This window comes from Triturus cristatus, chromosome 6 (assembly GCF_964204655.1).
Source record: "Triturus cristatus chromosome 6, aTriCri1.1, whole genome shotgun sequence".
NCBI lineage: Eukaryota > Metazoa > Chordata > Amphibia > Caudata > Salamandridae > Triturus > Triturus cristatus.
In genome coordinates, this window is record NC_140589.1 from 822,515,277 (window position 1) to 822,532,929 (window position 17,653).

At 42.7% G+C, this 17,653-nt stretch overlaps 1 protein-coding gene across 1 annotated transcript in view; it reads right to left on the bottom strand.

The window, feature by feature from the left end:
• Window positions 1-9,351, bottom strand: part of ACTN2 (actinin alpha 2) — a 266,246-nt gene extending 256,895 nt beyond the window's left edge. Inside the window, exon 1 of the mRNA XM_085611425.1 lies at window positions 8,894-9,351. Coding sequence (XP_085467551.1) covers window positions 8,894-9,019 — 126 coding nt within the window. The 5' untranslated portion in view covers window positions 9,020-9,351. The remainder of the gene's footprint in view (window positions 1-8,893) is intronic.
• Between the last annotated feature and the right edge of the window lie 8,302 nt (window positions 9,352-17,653).

Sequence of the window (17,653 nt, forward strand, 5' to 3'; positions counted from 1 at the left end):
ATAAAAAAGATTGATTAGTGTACCCTGGAAAAGACATCTTCGCACTATTGGTACCTCCGATCTATTGTTACCTCCGATAAATGAAAGGCTATGTTATTGTAGTTTTAAATTCTTTAAATGTTTTTTAAATCTTTATTAGGATTTGGAATCTATAACTTTTTGTAGATAAGCAATTGTAGTTAGGAATGGAGATTTATTGCTTGGTTGTATATGTCTTTCTGTGAATATATTGGTGTCCTCAGTTGGAGACTCAGGGCTCAATTTATGTGTTGGCAGGAGGGGAACTCCATTGCAATGGCGACTGAGTTACCACCCCACCAACATTGTGGTCCGCCCTCCAGATTTATTTCATTTTGAAACTAAAAACAGAAAACTGTTTTATTCTGTGCTCAATCCTGCTGACAACGCCCTAGACCAAACAGGAAAATGCATTGACTGGAACTGCCGTGACAGCGGTTCCTGGCAACAATGCTTTATAAATTACCACTAGCTTGGTGGCCATTTATAAATCTGGCAGGTGGTTACTTCACCAGGTAGACAGAGTAATTGACTCCATTGCCCTGGCAGAACAACGGGCCATCGCCCAAATATAAATCAGGCCCTTAATCTATAAAGATAAAGTTCAAGTCCAAAAATATCATGAAATTAAACTGAAGAGTGGAGAGTATAGCAAGATTTGCATTATGTATGCTCTGAAGAGTCTCAAGACGAACCATTCTCATGAAGACGCTGCGACGGTTCACAAGGACTCATAAATTAATAAAAGTATGCCCCGACTCAGTAGAGCAATGGTATCAGAATTTTGGGTGATCCATACACACCTCATCTTCTATCAAATTTTATGTTTTTGTTAAAACATGGCTCTCGTTTTAATTACCGACCCCTGAATTTACAGATTTTCTGGTATTTGAGATGATTACACAAGTATCTTTGAAAATTGGGACAAGGATGAATTGACACTGTGCAAGAGGAAGGGATGTGTAGAAGAGGTCTCAGAGGGAAAATGTAAATGAATTTTAGCAAGAATTGTGTTATATTGTAATTGCATTTATATAGCGCTTACTACCAATGAGGAGGTGTTAAGCACTTTTTGAATAGTCATGTTTTCTAGCATTCTGAAGTACCAGATATTTAGTTCTATTTTTGCAGCAGATTCTGCTGGCTAAAACTTTGGTGCAGCTCTAATCATACCATCAAACAAAGTCCAAGCGGTGGAAGTCAGGGGGGGGTGCTAGGGGTTCCAATCACAGACGTCAGCCGCTGGTGCTGTAGAACTGCAACAGCACCACGCAGGCCTGCTGGCCCAGGCCCCAACATTAAAAGGCAGAATGCGCTGCACCTGTCATGCAAACTCAAGCCTCCCCTCTCCCACAGGCTTAGCGATCTCCCATAATAACAAACAAGAATGTTTCATGGCAAGACTTCAAAAAAGCATAAGTCCCTTCATGACATAAGCTATCTAAAACAGTGCCCTAAGCACTCAATTATTTAGAGGGCTCTTTACTGAAGGTGACACCCACGGGCTAGGTACCACAGTGTGTCTTGGCACACGTGGCTTTCATCTCGCAGCCCTGGGCGATAAATCCAATGCAGGGGGAAGTGACGAGTTTGGTGGTGACATATTGCTTGCCCGGAAAAATATGCTAGCAGCACTGGCCGCATAGTCAAGTCATAGCAGATCAGGTTCATTTAGGCCAGGGTTGGAGACGTGCTGATCGAAACGTATTTTACATTTGTGTTTCTATTTATGTATTCATTCATTTGGAGAACAAAAGCAAGAGTACTTTGGTAAAAAAAAAAAATGGTGTGCATAGCAACAAGCTTTGTGGCACATAGCACGCAAAAAGCACCTTGGAGGCTAACATATACAACATAATTTGATGGTGACGGTAGGTGAGAGGTGATGTCTAAAGCTGCATTACAAGAGATTCCATATATTAACATAACCTACAATATGTCTATTTATGTGGTACACGGCTGAGGTGATGGCAGGCGATGAAGAATTAGTCGATCACTCCTTGTTTGAGCATGTGGATTTTTAAAGCAGCTTTGCAGTTAGTGAGTCGAGAAGCCCATTGGTTACTCTCCTGGACAACAACCTACCCTGAGCATAAGTGAATTGTAGAACTATCACTTTCATTATGCACTAAATTCAACATGCCAGCACTTTCAGATGCGTACCCAACCCTGATAAAAAAAAACCACAAAAACATTGCAATACACAAGTGCACAGAGTTCTTCAAAAGTAGTCTGCATAGAGTCAGAATTGTAGGTCATGGATTCTGTACTGGAGCCACTTGGGGCAGGTGGGCTTAAGGTCAAATGCAACGTCCCTTATTTAGTATCTGCTTTACAGTTCGTCATCATAGAAAATGAACTGCAGAGCAGATGGTGACACAACAAGCCCACCACAATCCAACCGCATTTGCGATGCAACATTATTTCCTCTGTTTCCTAGCAAGTTTGCCTGCCTTAACTACTTTATTTCTCTCAATAAGACTAGCCCATTTTGATTTGCATTTCCAGTGGGACTTTACTTAAAGATGCACTTAAGAATTCGGCAGCACAATGACATTTGAGACCCACATGTGGACTCCTGCATAGTTGTGCTGCTACGAAACAGGGAATGCCATCTTCTGCAACCGAAGTTTGTGCAGGGCACTTGTGCCTGGCAACAATTTAGGAGGGTTGGATTACATTATGGAGGTTCTTATAACATTCTTCTCATGTAGACATCCGATATATTCTTTGTCCCAGAATATAAGCTGTGCGCGATCCACTTGCCCATCTGAGAGTGTGTGTATTATTAGAACCACACTTGTTGGCCTTAAACTGCACCATAGCCAGAAGGAACGTTGGCTAGATTTTGAGGAATCAGGTAGAAAAGGGAGGGATCAAGTACTACTTTCCTCTTACACGTGCCTCTTCTCTGCGTGTTAAAGACCAGGAACCACTGCACCTTAGTCATACGCCACCCAGGACCAGTCCTAAGCAAGAAAATACTAGGGGCCATCTAGGATGCCACAGTAGCCTAGTGCCGAATTTCCAGTTCAACCATCAACTATGGAACCACTGAAATGGAAGGGGGTGTGGCTTGACAGCATTGTGCCTAGTATGTATAAAATCCTTCCACCTCTCCTTGTGCCTGGACGGACCAAAACAATCTTAATTAAAAGAGAGGTGGTTGCCTTCTATAACATGGACCATAAATATTTAGATCAGACGTCCAGGAGGTTATCTAAATAATTGATGCATACATAGCCAAGCACGACTTTGCATGACAGGTCCTGAAGTTTCTACATTTTGGGAATGAAGCATGTTAAAGCGGTGGTGGTTATTTTCAAGCGGAGGATTTTGGGCAGGCCCTCTGTATGTGGTCTGCTTCGTAACATCCACTACGCTCAACTGTTCCAATTATCTCAGTGGCACCCACTAAAAAGTGCAAACAGGCCTTTTCATCATACTGGAACTGGACACTTGCAAAGGATAGTTTGTGGTTCTCGGATGGTGCTTTGGTAAACTGTATGAGAATACATGGGAATCTATTTGAATCAACCCCATGACAAGTCGATTGACTATGGGAAAAAAGTTCTGCATCTGAAGATTTCAGTTGGATGTTGAGTAGATCTCTCTGGAGGCTCAGTGGTGCAAACAGTGTTCATTGGCTGGAGTGGTCCAAAGCCGACAGATAATTGCTACCTGCCTTTAGTATTGAAACAACACAGTGAGTTTCTACTGATTCTGCCATCAAGGGAAGAAAAGAAAGACCACATCAGAAAGATTGCAAGAGCTGACCTTCAGTGAGGATGCCTCTCACCCTGTCAGAGTGACACCTGCCACTGCCCAATACAGCTGTCTATTAGCTACTCAGAATGACACGAGCTACCGGTGTCTTCTGAGAGCAAAAGTGGGACACAGGCAGGCTAAGAGCCAGTCTGTACCATAGATCTGGTCCAATCCGCACCACGTTTGCAGCGTATGGACTCTTCCACGATGCACCAGTGGAATGGTGTCTTCTGTGCAAAAGAACTACATCAGGCCGTCTCTGCCACCAATAGAAGCCACCCGTCTACTGGGAGTCCCCATGAATGAGAATGAAGCACACATATCACACTTGGTTCTCAAAATCAACCTCTTGGAGCAGAATTCCTGGATCACCCTCATCAAGCCGTCCCGAAACATCAGTCACTGTCACTAGAGCGCGCAATGTTAGGAAGTGAGCAGCACTATTCTTTTTTGTCAGACAGTGTGGTGGAAGATATTTATGAGGAAGCCTCAAAATGCATGAAAACTCCATGGTGAAGTCTAAGGCTGGCAACAATAAATAAAAATACATCATGCATAGCACAACAGTTGTGTGAGGAAGAAACCAATTGTTACAGCTGGAGTTTTTTTGACTCCATCAATGTGGCCTAACGGATAGAGCGGTTGACCTCAGAGCTGGAGAAACGGGTTCGTGCCTCCGCAGGGACGCTTAATATAATGTGATTCGGGGCAAATCACTTTAATTTCCCCGTGCCTAACAAAAATGAATGTGTCCGTCTGTAATGCAACTGGTGCTCATGTAAAGCGCTCTGATACCTTTGGGTCTAGTTCGCACTACATAACTCCCCCCCACACAAAAAAAAAATCAATGACCACGATTCACAGATTCAACTTAAGGGCCATTAAGTGTTGCAGATTATATAAGAAACTGCTGTTTATTACATCATTTGCCCTACTGATGATATATCTCAACTTGAATAAAGATAATCACTTTGCATGGAGCCGGAGCATGGGGTATATTAGTGGACAGCTTGACCAACCCAGAACAGGCTTCGCCGACAGCCTCCCCGGTGGAATCACCCAGGTAATGTATAAAGTGTTACAACCGGGACCGGCTCTGTGTGATGTTCCCTTCCTTACATGATCAAACCCGAACTGCCCACAGGACGGGTTGTCCTCCTACCTAAGACTCATTACTAGGGCCTGTCATCCCTCCTTTTTCATCTGCATCCCTGGAATCAACAAGGGGAAGTGAAGTGTTGGCCTATGGGGGGAGGGAATGATTTGATTGTTGTGTGGTTATTTCTTGATTAACACTGGCAGATTGTGTTGCTCATTCTGACCAACCGTATCCTGGAGCTGCATCACGAGTCAATAGTAATGTATGTTTTGACTGACTATGAAAACTCAATAAAATCTGCTAAAAAAATAAAAAGATAATCACTTTGCATGAACACTTTAAGAGACTTCAGTTGAATCTGTGAATCGTGGTAATTGATTCTGTCGAAACACCTCAGACAGGACTGTATGGACTTCAAATGCACCATGGAGGTTAGACTCAGGAGGTGAATATGCAGCCGATTATTTCCTTAACCCAGAATGCAATTATTGCCCCATTTCAATTCCTTTTAAATACATCAATTAATTTGTTATGTAGTGTTTTATACTGCTGTGAGAAAGTTAAAAGGCAAAGTTCCATAACTCAATGCACAGGCCACATTTAGATGTGCTTCTTTACTTTTGTGTAGGCAATTTATCTCTCACTCCTTTTTACGTATACAAATGTATATTTTCACCAGCCCTTTCCATCCATTGGTCTGTTGTTGTGACTCATATTTTTCTTCCACCACAGCACAAAGAATGGGGCACAATCAGCACATCCACACACAAAGTAGTTCCCTTCAGTGCCAGAGACTATTATGGCAATATGTGCTCTTTGAGACCAAAAATGTTATTGCTTTTCGCCAATGTCTTTAATTGCCAAGACAACTACCCCCAAAATAAAGTTATGCAAAATCGAGGGCAAGACAAAACAAGCATTGACACAGCCAAAAGGCTGGCAACTAAAGGTATACATTTTGACTTTGCCAATGCTTGTTTACGTTTTTATTTTGAAAGAATGATTAACAGTGCATTTGCAAGTGAAAGTGTGTGTTCTGTTACATAATCTGGCCACCTAGTGCATGAATTAGGTGTTGATCATAGCGAATAAATGTTTATGTTCCACGTTACAAAATGGAATATACAGTACGCCAGTCTTCCCATAAATCCAAATGTTGTTTCTTTAGAGCAATTGGAGCAAAAACACTGTGCACCTGTGCAGAAAAAGCAGATACAAGCGATGACACTGGCTCCAATTCAAAGGGCCTGCATACCCCCTTGAGTTCTTATGGCCCCTCCACCAAAGGCTCTATCTTGAGCCATCTAACTCGCGTATTATTAGCACAAGTGCTTCTGGGAGGGTGGCGCAGCTTATATAGTTAAAGTCGATTATTTGTGCCACTAAAAGTGAGGAAAGGTTTGTGGAAGGGTGTCATGTCAGGGGGTATCGCCTCATCTTAATGAGACCATCTTTGCACTGCTGTCGCATGTACAAAATAGACAGCTCTTGTTGGTAGAGTTTGAGGCATAGCTAAGGACACAAAGCTACACTGCACACCAATGTGCTCTGCGCATGCCTTAGAATAATCAGGTTACCAGGCTGCTTGGCAAAGATTGGAACTTGAGCCCCTTTTCTGTTTCTAGTTTTGGCCATGTTTTGCTTCTAAAAGTCTTTGCACTTGGGGTACAGCGGCATGTATAATTGGTAAAAAATGTGCCTTCTCTGGGTTAGTTAACTTCTACAAGTTGGACTAGGTTTTTCCATACTAGTTGTGGCAGGAATGACCCAATGCCTGAGTTAGACCATCCTAGAAACATGTACTATATTGAGTGCGTTATTTATAATAATAATAATTGCAGGAGCCTGTAGTTTTTCTTAAGAGCCTGCCACTGGCGCTTCTGCATGCCCTGCCTTTCCAATATCATGGCTACAAGCCTTGATTATACTCCTTCCTTTTCAATACCACCCTAAATTACCCGTCACTTTCACTGACTCTTGCTGTTTTTTTTTTCACCCCTGATTTCACCCTTTTTCCTCCCTACTCCTTTCTACCTTTTTTTTTACTATTTTCTCTACTGCTCAGGGGCAGTCTGATGACAAGAAAATAAGTTCAGATCTCCAAACATGAGGGCCCACCCCTAAAACAAATTGTGCTCTGCCATTATCACAAGTACCAATCCTCTATTCCATTCAAGTTTGAGTTGCTCAATTTGACCTTTAGTTGTTCTGTGGTGTTTAGTGTTCCCGCCTTTTCAGAACTTTACAAAGAATTCCACACTAGGCAAGATGTCTCTCGGTTAAACAAAAACCAGGAGCTATAATTACATCGCAGTCCTACAGTCGTCGTCATCGGGTACCAGCAACTGTTGACAGGTCTCATACCCTGCGTATCACTGAAATGGCAGCAGTCAAGTGTGGGCAGCCCACAATAGAAACAGCGGCACTTTATCTCGTTGTGTTCCAGCAGATTGTCTCAGAGAGCATCTATGCTAACCTCACACTGCCAGCCAAGTCTGCCCTGAGATCCCTGCGCCCGGTGTTGTGTTACTGGCTGGGTGTCAGCAAGGCAGACGCACAACAGCTATGTCCTCCCTGCCCTGCCAGCCTTACCTGCCCTCACCCCTGCCCCCGCACGAGGTCCTACGCATTTGGTATTGAAGAATGCACCATGTGTATGTTCAGCCCTGCAGTTGTCTGGCTACCCCAGGCAGATTACGTGCCCCCTCCATGGCAACTAAATCCTACCCAACTTGGCAGCCAAGAAATGGGAATGCAGCACTCCCGCTGGGAAGCTATTTTTGAACAAGTGTGTCACCTTAACATTTTAAAACAATGTTCAGGGTGCACAATACGAGCCAGGCATAAAATCCTGGAGGCGTTTTTTGAAGGCCATTAGTTTCCATGAAAGGAGTATTATGCGTGGCTAGAATAAAAACAATTGCAGAGCAATAGCACATTTAAAAGAAATGTAAAATATCTTCCATGGTAATGTGAAATAGAGTAGATAAGTAAAGTTTACACTCTTCATGACACACTGACACCCTAAGGATGAATGGTATTTAGAAGATCAGAGCAGAACCTATTTTTTAGTGTACATATAGGGCTAACAAGTGTCTTCCATAAATTCCATATCAGTGATAAAGACTTCACTTTAAAAGACCACGGCTATAGTACTTAAACTATTATTCCTATTGAACAGAATGAATGCTATAACACTGTGATGGGTTTCTTTGATTGATACTGCTAGGCCCAATCCATCTGGATCAGAATCTGGTCAGAGAGAAGCCTGATTTGAAGGATGGCAAACCCTCCTGACAATATGGGCTCATGATTGGGACAACACAAGTATGTGTGTGTATTTACATCATGTATGTATGTATGTATATATATATATATATATATAGTGTGTGTGTGTGTATATATATCTATATACATATTTATAGTTATATATATTCAAATGCATCCATCTATAACATTACTGAAATGCACATAGGGTGTGCAGCGACAGACATTTATTGTCTGAGCCCAGTACAAGATGGACCAGTCAATACACCTTCTACTTTCCTTCTCAATATAAGGGAACTGTTACCAGTGTGCCCATGCCCACGTTGTCAAACCAGATAATTCCAGAAGATTATTCAGGTTTTGGTTAAGTGGTTTTATTCAACGGTAAATGTTTGTTGCATGTTTCCAGGAGTTCCACTTCACGTGTAACTCAACTGCACAGAGGGAGAACGTATTGTGTACAAGACCGCACAGCATATCAACCAGGATGTGCACCCAGTCTTTCAATTACAAAGTTAGCTTATTAGTAATTAGACCAAACCCCCCAACAGCTTTATTTTTGTCATCTCTGCATACATACCATGTTTTATTGCCAATCTGTGAATTTATAGCAATTACGATATCAAAAAGGGGTTTTTCTTAAAACTGTATACATTTCAGATTCCACCTGCCCTGAACGCTAGAGGCGCTCCGTCATTAGCAGGCACCCTCTCCTGGGGATGGCGCATGCGCGGAGCTTACCTTCCTCTGTTGCTTCTCCCAGGCCGGGTCCAGGAGCATGTCCCTGTCCCACTCATCCTCTTGAATCATGTACTCCTCTTCATCGTACACATAGTTGTACTGCACGTTCATCTCTGTTTGGTTCATGTTGCCGCAGCCAGGTGCACCTGGGCTACCGCTCTCTCTGTGAGCTGCTCTTTTCTGCCCTGGCGGTAAGTGACTGAAGAGAGACGCAGTTACTTTCTGTGGGACAGGCGGCCGTGACGTGCGTTCGCGCTTCTCCTCACTCGGTGGCCTGCAGGTGAGAGAGTCGCACCTTTACTGCTGCGTGGATTGCGCGCGCGCCTTTTTTGTGACTTCTGCTCTTGCCCGCTCCCTCCTGGACGTGCCGGTGGCCGATTCCGCCAGAGAAGCTCCGACTCGGGCGGGCAGCTGCCTATTATCCCCCGGGGTCATGTGACTGGCATGGCACGCTTCTCCAGGATTAATAGTGGCAGGCTCTTTTCAAAGCCTGGACAAAGCGAGAACACCCGGCCCTCGCCAGCACCTTCCCCTCCCAGAAGTTATTTTTGAACGCATGTATCACTGGAGCATTTTAAAACAATGTACAGGCCGCACAATGCATGGCTCCAAAGCCTGAAGACATGCGTTCACTGGCTGTTAGTTTTCCACTGCAGGAACCTCTAGCCAGACTGGAAATAAAAGTTCAAAGACTCAAATACAGATTATGAAGCTACCATATGGTGCTCTTCGAGAGAAGCCTGGATGCCTGGAGTTTAGGTTAGGGATTGCAAGAGTCCCTGAGTTCTTCTCTTTTCCAGCACACTGTCTGCGAATCCACCACCTATCTTGCTGGAGATTTTCTGAAAAATTGGAGTAATCTTGCAAAGATGTCACCAGGGTTGTTTTGAAGAGATTCTTTTTGACACTTTCCTGAACCTTCACTGGTCAGTAGCATTTCAGGTGTCTCGTAAGAGATCATTGCACCCCGGCTATTCAGTGCTTCCTATGTTCACCTTAGTAAGGAGTAGTACAAGGAATGAACAAGAGAGGTCTAAGGACCCCCTTGGAGCTTTTGGGTCGTGGCGTAGCATGTGTTCCTGTAAAGTTAGGATGATGATCTTGGACAGCGGGACCCAAACCAGCTTCAAGTTAAATATTGGGTGATTCCACCACCATTCTGTTCATGGATTCAGTGAGCCGGTAAGGTCACACATCTCAAATAGAAAGAACACACTGCAAAATGGGTTCTTATATACCAAGTAGACTTATTGAAATAATCCTGCCTGGGAAAAACAATGACCTAGTTCATGTGCAGACTCTTACATTAACAGCAATTCCATATCAGGACAGGAGGGTTTCCTGAGCTAGAAAAAGGAACCTTAATGTCTACCAGAATTTGACTCTAAAGCAATGAACAGTTGTTGGCCTGTACCATATATCCAGGTTTGCCTGGGTGTAACCATTTCCGGAAGGAGAACGGCGTTTGACCCCCCTGAACCTGCACGTGAAGAACGCCAAACGAGGAAGAAGAGGCTCTGCGGGTTTCGAGTCGGAAGACACGACTCACCGGGAGGAGAATCTTGACTTCGATGTATCTAAAAAAGTCAGGTATTCAGGGGTGGAGAGTACATGTGCATTGGCGCGTTCAAGTTCAAATTTAAAAAGAATATTGAATAAGTCGCCTGAGAAGGATTGATAGTGCAATTAAGTATGTCGGCCGACAATGTGAGAGACCGGGAGGCTGCGGCCATGACAATGTTTTCTGACAGCCTCCCAATACCTTCCAACATCCGGGGGAGAATAAATACTGACAACAATCCCAGTAACAGCACGTTAAAACACAAATTTAGAACATTGGAGAAGAAATTAAAAAGCGAGCAAAGCAAATGGTGGGAATCTAAATCCCTACAAAGCTACATTGACGTTAATTGTATCCCTAGAGGACTGAGAATCCTAACGGCCCCTAGTTATGAAAACCCCAACCCTGGCCTCTTGCGGGAGTGGGCCAAAAGTAATTTAGAATCTTCCCGACGTTTGGTATTGATTTTAATGAAATATGCGGACATAGACAGAACACAATTGCTCAAAGAAATAGCTGAAATATACGAAGACCTGGAGACAGTGAGTGACACTGAAGAAAAAACCAAACTCACAAATTAAATGAATGTAAGACTGAAAAAAGAAGAAGCGAAAATAATGGAAAGAAAAACTTTCAAATTTCAGCGAGACCGCAATGATTATGAGCTTGGTCAAATATTTACTTTTTCAAAAAAGTATGATGCCCTGCGCAGTCCCGAGATAAAAACACATACCAAGCCAAGGGTGCCAATAAGAAATGAGGACCAAACCAATTCTTCACTGTCAGATATTAGTTCGATAGGAGGGAGTGAATCGGAATCTGAGCTTCAAGGAGGGGCGATACAGGGACAGCTGGCTAAACCCTCTCCTGGGAAGGAAATACGTTTTTTATGCCACGAAAGAATGCAATCACTCCGACCCAGAGTGCAAAGAAATTACAACGAAAACACTCACATTTTAAGCGGAGCCAGAGGCATAACGCGAGGAGGAGGCGTGTCGTATCAAAACAGAAAGAAGGGCAGGGGCCAATGGGCCTCCAAAAAATAACACCAAATGGAGATACCAATCGTACCATTGTTAACCTGACTTCCATGAAGCTCACAGTTGATGAAGAAAACATTTTGAAATTGGGTTTATCTTTCGCACCGCATACCAATTTATGCGACTACCAGGCTGGACCTACAAAAAGCGGTAAGAAAGCTTAAGCTACGTAAATTTCATTTACTCAAGACAAACAAAAATACCACTTTGCATAATTCAGATTCTATAGATGAAGTCACTGCTTCAGGTACATCCATGTCAAGTGACATAGTAGAACTGTGGGAAACTGAGGGGTGGGATATGGTGAACGTTCTGGGCAAGATACAAGATCAGAAACAGCTATATTGCCTATTAAAAAAATAACCCCTAGGATACCTTTCAAGCCTCCTTCAACTTTCAATCCCCTAATGCCCCGAGATGCAATAGACATTTTTCATGAGAACGTCACTTCACAATTGAAAGGTCTTCAGAGACGGATTTACAATCAAAAGGGCAAATACGAAAAGCAAACTCAACAATATGAGGCGTTGGTAACCAGAATGAGCAAGGAAAAAGATTCAATTGTCCGAGGAAGTGACAAGGGAGGCAACATTGTACTTTTGACACAAGCTAATTATGACAAAGAGGCCTATCTGCTGCATAATGATAGACAATGTTACGAGCGCATCAATGCGGCAACCATGAAAACAACACAGCAGGAGTACCATCAAAAGCTGATCAAGTGGAAAAACAAAAAAATGATAGAGGATGAATTTAAATACCTCAAAATAGACAATCCTGTAACCACCCTGATCTATTTTATTCCTAAAGATCACAAAAAGTTGGACAACCCACCCGGCAGACCGATCATTGCAGCAAGGGGTGGGCTTTTTATAGAGAACGTCAGTATACATTGACTATTTCCTACAAAGCCACGTAAGAACTTTAGAGTCTTTTGTACAAGACACAGGAGATTTCTTATTGAAAATACAACAGGTTACATGGATGGATGAATACTGGATGCTGGCCCTTGATGTGACAGCGCTCTATACGAGCATTGCGCCTACTGATGGACTATCTGCAGTAAACCATTATTTAGGTCAGAGATCAGAACAATTCAAAGACCACAATGCAATGCTGCTTCAAATGCTTAAATTCTGCTTACGTAACAATATCTTTATGTACAATAATTTGCTCTATCGTTAATTGCAAGGTGTGGCAATGGGGTCCAGTTTCTCCACAAGTTACGGCTGTCTCCACATGGGTGCTTGGGAGGAACTGGTCCTCAAAGTCAAACACAGGGCTGTCTTTGATGCAAACGTGATTGTTTGGTTTCGTTATATTGACAATTTATTTGTGGTATGGAGAGGAACCAAGGAACAGGCTGAGGATTTTATTGCTGTAATTAACGACAATGAATTCAATCTTAAGTTTACTGTGACTATGAGCCAGTCTTCTATTACATTTTTGGATACAGAAGTGTACATTAGCAATAACAGGATAGAGACTAGGCTGTTCAGGAAGAGCACGGCAGGCAATACAATTTTGCATGCGGGCAGTGCTCACCCTGCACATTTAATAACCAGCATTCCTTACAGGGAGATGCTCCGTTTAAGGAGAGAATGCAGCAGTACACAGGATTTGAAGTTAGCACAACAGGCCAGTAGAAGCAGGTTCCTTGAAAGGGGTTACACTGAACAAATCATTGATAGTGCCATGGCCAAATCGATGAGATCCAGCAGGCAGGAACTACTAGACACTTACAAATCTACAATACACTTAGATGTGCCTGTCAGTGCAGTAACTTCTGATCAGTCATCTAAACAAATCAGCCCGTTCAGAATTATAACTGGTTACAGTAGACAACATACGGAACTGTACAGAATTATCAACCGTAATTGGCCTACTATCCTGAGTGACCCAGTTATTGGTCCCACCCTACCGCAGAGAGCCTCTATTACTTTCAGTAGGGCCCTGTCCATGAAGGACCGACTGGTTAATACCAGCCCGGAAACTATCGAAACAAGCATTGGCATAGCCAATAGGTCTCGCGTTTGGGACCTTATAAGTATTTAGTTATGCAGCACAATATCATTGGTACAACAGCATCAACTGCTGCATGGCTAAACACTTATAAGGTCCCAAAGGCGAGACCTATTGAATATGCCAATGCTTGTTCCATCTGTGTCTGGCTAGTAACAAGGATGCACTGATAAACAAGGAGGGCCTGTTGTAATTGTACCTACATTTTTGTGGTATGACGCACCTGTTTCCTCTCCATCCTCTTTCATTCCTATCTCTTTAGGTAGGTCAAAGTCTGATGGTGAAAAATAAGTCCTCCAATAAGCCCCCCAAACTGTTGTGCTTCACGGTGACAAGCTGTGTGGCACTGAGGACACGCTGCTGCCATTTCAGACTACAGAGAGTTAATTTGTAGATGGATCACAGCATATTTGCTCAGTTGGTGGGCTGCTGCAGAGATCTGTGTGTGCCCGCCCATTCATATATTTCGCTCTTTTCACTGTCTAAACTAAAGCATGCTTAGTTTGGTGGGGAGAATCCCAACACTTGGCATGTACAGCGCAGTGAAGCCGCAACTCTGTAGAAATAAGTGCGGTACAAGAATGCATTTATTTTTTACAATATTTCATTTTCTTTGCCCTGTAAAAAATGTTCCTCTGTATACTGCGCTCTGATGCCCACATTGATGCCTTGTCAATTCAGGGAAGGATGGTGAGGCATCTACACCACTTGTGCATACCACACACGTGCAGCAGGAAACAAATTGTGCCATTCAGTGGCAACAAGTGCATGGGATTAATTACCTGTGGAAGACACCTCTGCTTGTTCCTTGCCTTGTAGTTCCAGCCACATCTATAAGGAAATGAGAAGCTCTTGGAGTGGTCTTTAATTCCACGCCCTCCCTAAACAGCCACAATCAGAGCAGTTTTGAAAAGAGTTCAACACCGACAATCTAGACGATCCTACTACTTGGCACCACCACAACAGGTGAACTAGACCTGGAACAGTACAGTCCGAGCTGAAATACTGCCACATCACATGCACCGAGGAGGAAAGTCAAGAACAGTAATCTTTACAAAACCCTGCAGACAAGTTTATTTTGTGTCAACAACTCAAAAACGGTTTTCCGCAGACAGTGAATTAAGGTGACACAACACAGTCTACCTGCTTAGAGAATTCCAATCTGGGAGCGGGACATACTTTCAATAGGTCTAAATAGATAATACACTGTCTCTCAAATACCACTGTAATCCACCTTCCCATGGCGACAACAGCATGTGCTCACCAATGCAACGACCACCAAGGTGAGTGCTGAACTCACACCAGCGATGGACACCTAGACGCACTCGTATTGGTGATGCTGTTTGTAGTATGTCCTCAAACTAGCTGGTTTAACAAGCACGGGCATTTAAAAACACTCAGCCAAATGCTCAGCATTACTGGTCTTCTTCCCTTAAACTGATGCAATTATCAGTTGTGCGAACAAACACCAAAAAGCTGGCAACAGCCCAAGTCTTCCAGGGACTATGCTATTCCCAAGTGTGGAAGAAAACGGATTTCTTTGGAATCAGAAGAGGAGGTCAGACCTCGTCACTAACTTAAAGTTTGTCAAACCAGGAGATCACGGTTCAAACACCAGTTTCCCCACTCGACCCAAGCCCATGATGCTGCCCAAGTAGTCACTGAGTCATTACCCTTATCTGCCAAAAATGAGCTACTGTAAGTAGGTAAATCACAAAATACTGTGGCACTTAAAAAAAATATGAACATTACCATCTACACATTTTCTATGAATCTTTTATCAAAACATTGTAGTAAATAAGCCATCTGAAAACCATTCATTATGACTGGACTACAAACAATACTACAATAAGTAAAGGTCCTCAAAAATAAGGAAGGACCTTCATCAGTAACTCCATCTCCAGTGCAATACCAAATCTCAAAAAAATAATTTATATTCTGTAAAACACGGTGTTAAAACTGCAAATGTTTCAATAACTACATCCCCAGTATGACTTACAAACTTGTCATAACACTGACATTTAGGCCATTTGCACAATTAATTTTAAAATACTTTAAGAAATGTATTTAAGGAGAACGTGATTTTACACTTCTCTTCTGAAATCAATTGCCTCGTTAATTTGGGAGATCGTCTAATTTAGGGGGGCTACAGCAGGTTATTTTGCGTTCAATTCAGAATTGCTGAAGACACGCCGATATAAATGTGAAGAATATAAGTCACAACAAGTATATATTAAAGTCAAGATGCAGAATGCACTCATTAAAATGTTCGAAATGTAAAGAGGTGAAAATCATGCACTACGTTTAGTCATTGCCTCTTCGCAAAAGCTTTCCACTTCTTATCGACCATCCAAGCACAGCAGCACTGTTACTCCAAACATCACAGGTGTGAGAGGAAGTGACATCACGCAAACTGTCCCGCAAGGTTATTAAGGGGAGGGATATCAGAAACTAAGACCATCATGACAAGCCATTAAACGTTTGTTTCATTTTTTTTTTTTTTTTAATTGAGGTTGCAAGATATTCAAACCAGCAACTAATCTCCTTTTGAAAATTGAAGGTGTACAGTAATTTTAATTTAACATATTCATTCATCCTTAATGTTAATGCTGCATTACAAGAACTGAAGCTGTTTGTAATTGAATTAATTTATAATAAAAGAAATAGAAAAAAATTACATTAACATAAGCTAAAGTAATACTTACTCTAAACATCAAAATACGAATTTAATCGAATGGTTGTAAGCAGCAACAAGAAGGAAGAGACTGCTACTTGCTAATGAGAAGGGGGAAGAAGGACTTGAGGACAGACCTGGGCGGGCTCAGCCGCCTCGTCTCTTTTCTTAGGCCTTCGGTCTGGCTGGCATGCTGAACTTGGCACAGCACATTGCTTTCTGCCCATGGTGACTGAGGCGCCACAGATGACGATGAAATCAGACAAGCTTCTGCATGGAAGCAACTTAAATACAACGAAACACATGGCCCCAAAAGACTGCGTGAAATGCGAGAACTTACAAGGTTTGTGGGTTCGATTTTATGCATTTATTAAGAACATAACTTGCGCACACTTCAAAGTGTTTTGTTGAAAATAACATTCTGTCAAGCAATGAAAAAGCTAGATAAGTGCTGGGACATAGTTTGAAAAAAGGTTCTGTATTAGGTATACATCACAGAAAACTATGGTGTACTTAATCTGCATAACACTATTGCGAGTAGAACAAGCGGACGCGAAAGTGAAAGTGATCGCGATCAAAGCGGCCGTGTGGCCGGGAAAGTGAAAGTAGTCACGGTAAAACACGGAGCGCGCGGCCGCGCACATGCACTGTAGCTCTAGGCTGGCCTGGTAGCACTTTTTGGAGCCCTCTCAAAAAGTCTCGCCAGACCAGCGCCTGCGCTGGGTCAGGCGAGACCTAAAAACCACATGGCTACATATTAACAGTGTCTTCTTCAAATGCAAAACTTGCAAGTCATGCACTCATGGTACCAATATGAAAACCTACAGAGATGGTTTCAGTAGCAAAGACCATCATATTAATAAGGTACTTACTTGCAAGACCGAATTTGCGATTTACGTCTTCAGTGCCCATGCGAGTTAAGATATGTTGGAAGTACGAAGCATGCGGTGCATAAACGCATATTACAGCATCTTCAGGCAATAGCCAATCAGGACAACACCTATCCTGTGGCTAGGCATTTTAAAGAATTCCACCACAGCGATAACAAGGGCCTTAAATTCTTCGTCATTGATGCAGTAGTCACAAGCAGGCGAGGAGGCGATAGGGAGTCCAAGCTCCGCAAACTCGAAACCAGATATATATTGCAGCTGAACACCAAACATCCGGGACGATTGAACATTACGGAGGATTTACATACATGTTTACCTTAGCTCTGGTTGGAAATTTTTATCGTAGAAGGCTAACCCCTCGTTGGGTTTTACCTTTTTGACAACTATTTATTATTTTAAATTTCCAAATCACATGGAGTGAGCGAATAGGTACCTCTTTCGCTTTGGTATTGTAGTGTAGCCAACCGGAGTTTCTTTTAAATCACGACATCAGTGTAGATTCCATACCAAGGATTAGTGTTGCTTCATGAGCAGAGTAATTAGAAGCATGAGACAATTAGGGTCTTACACCAA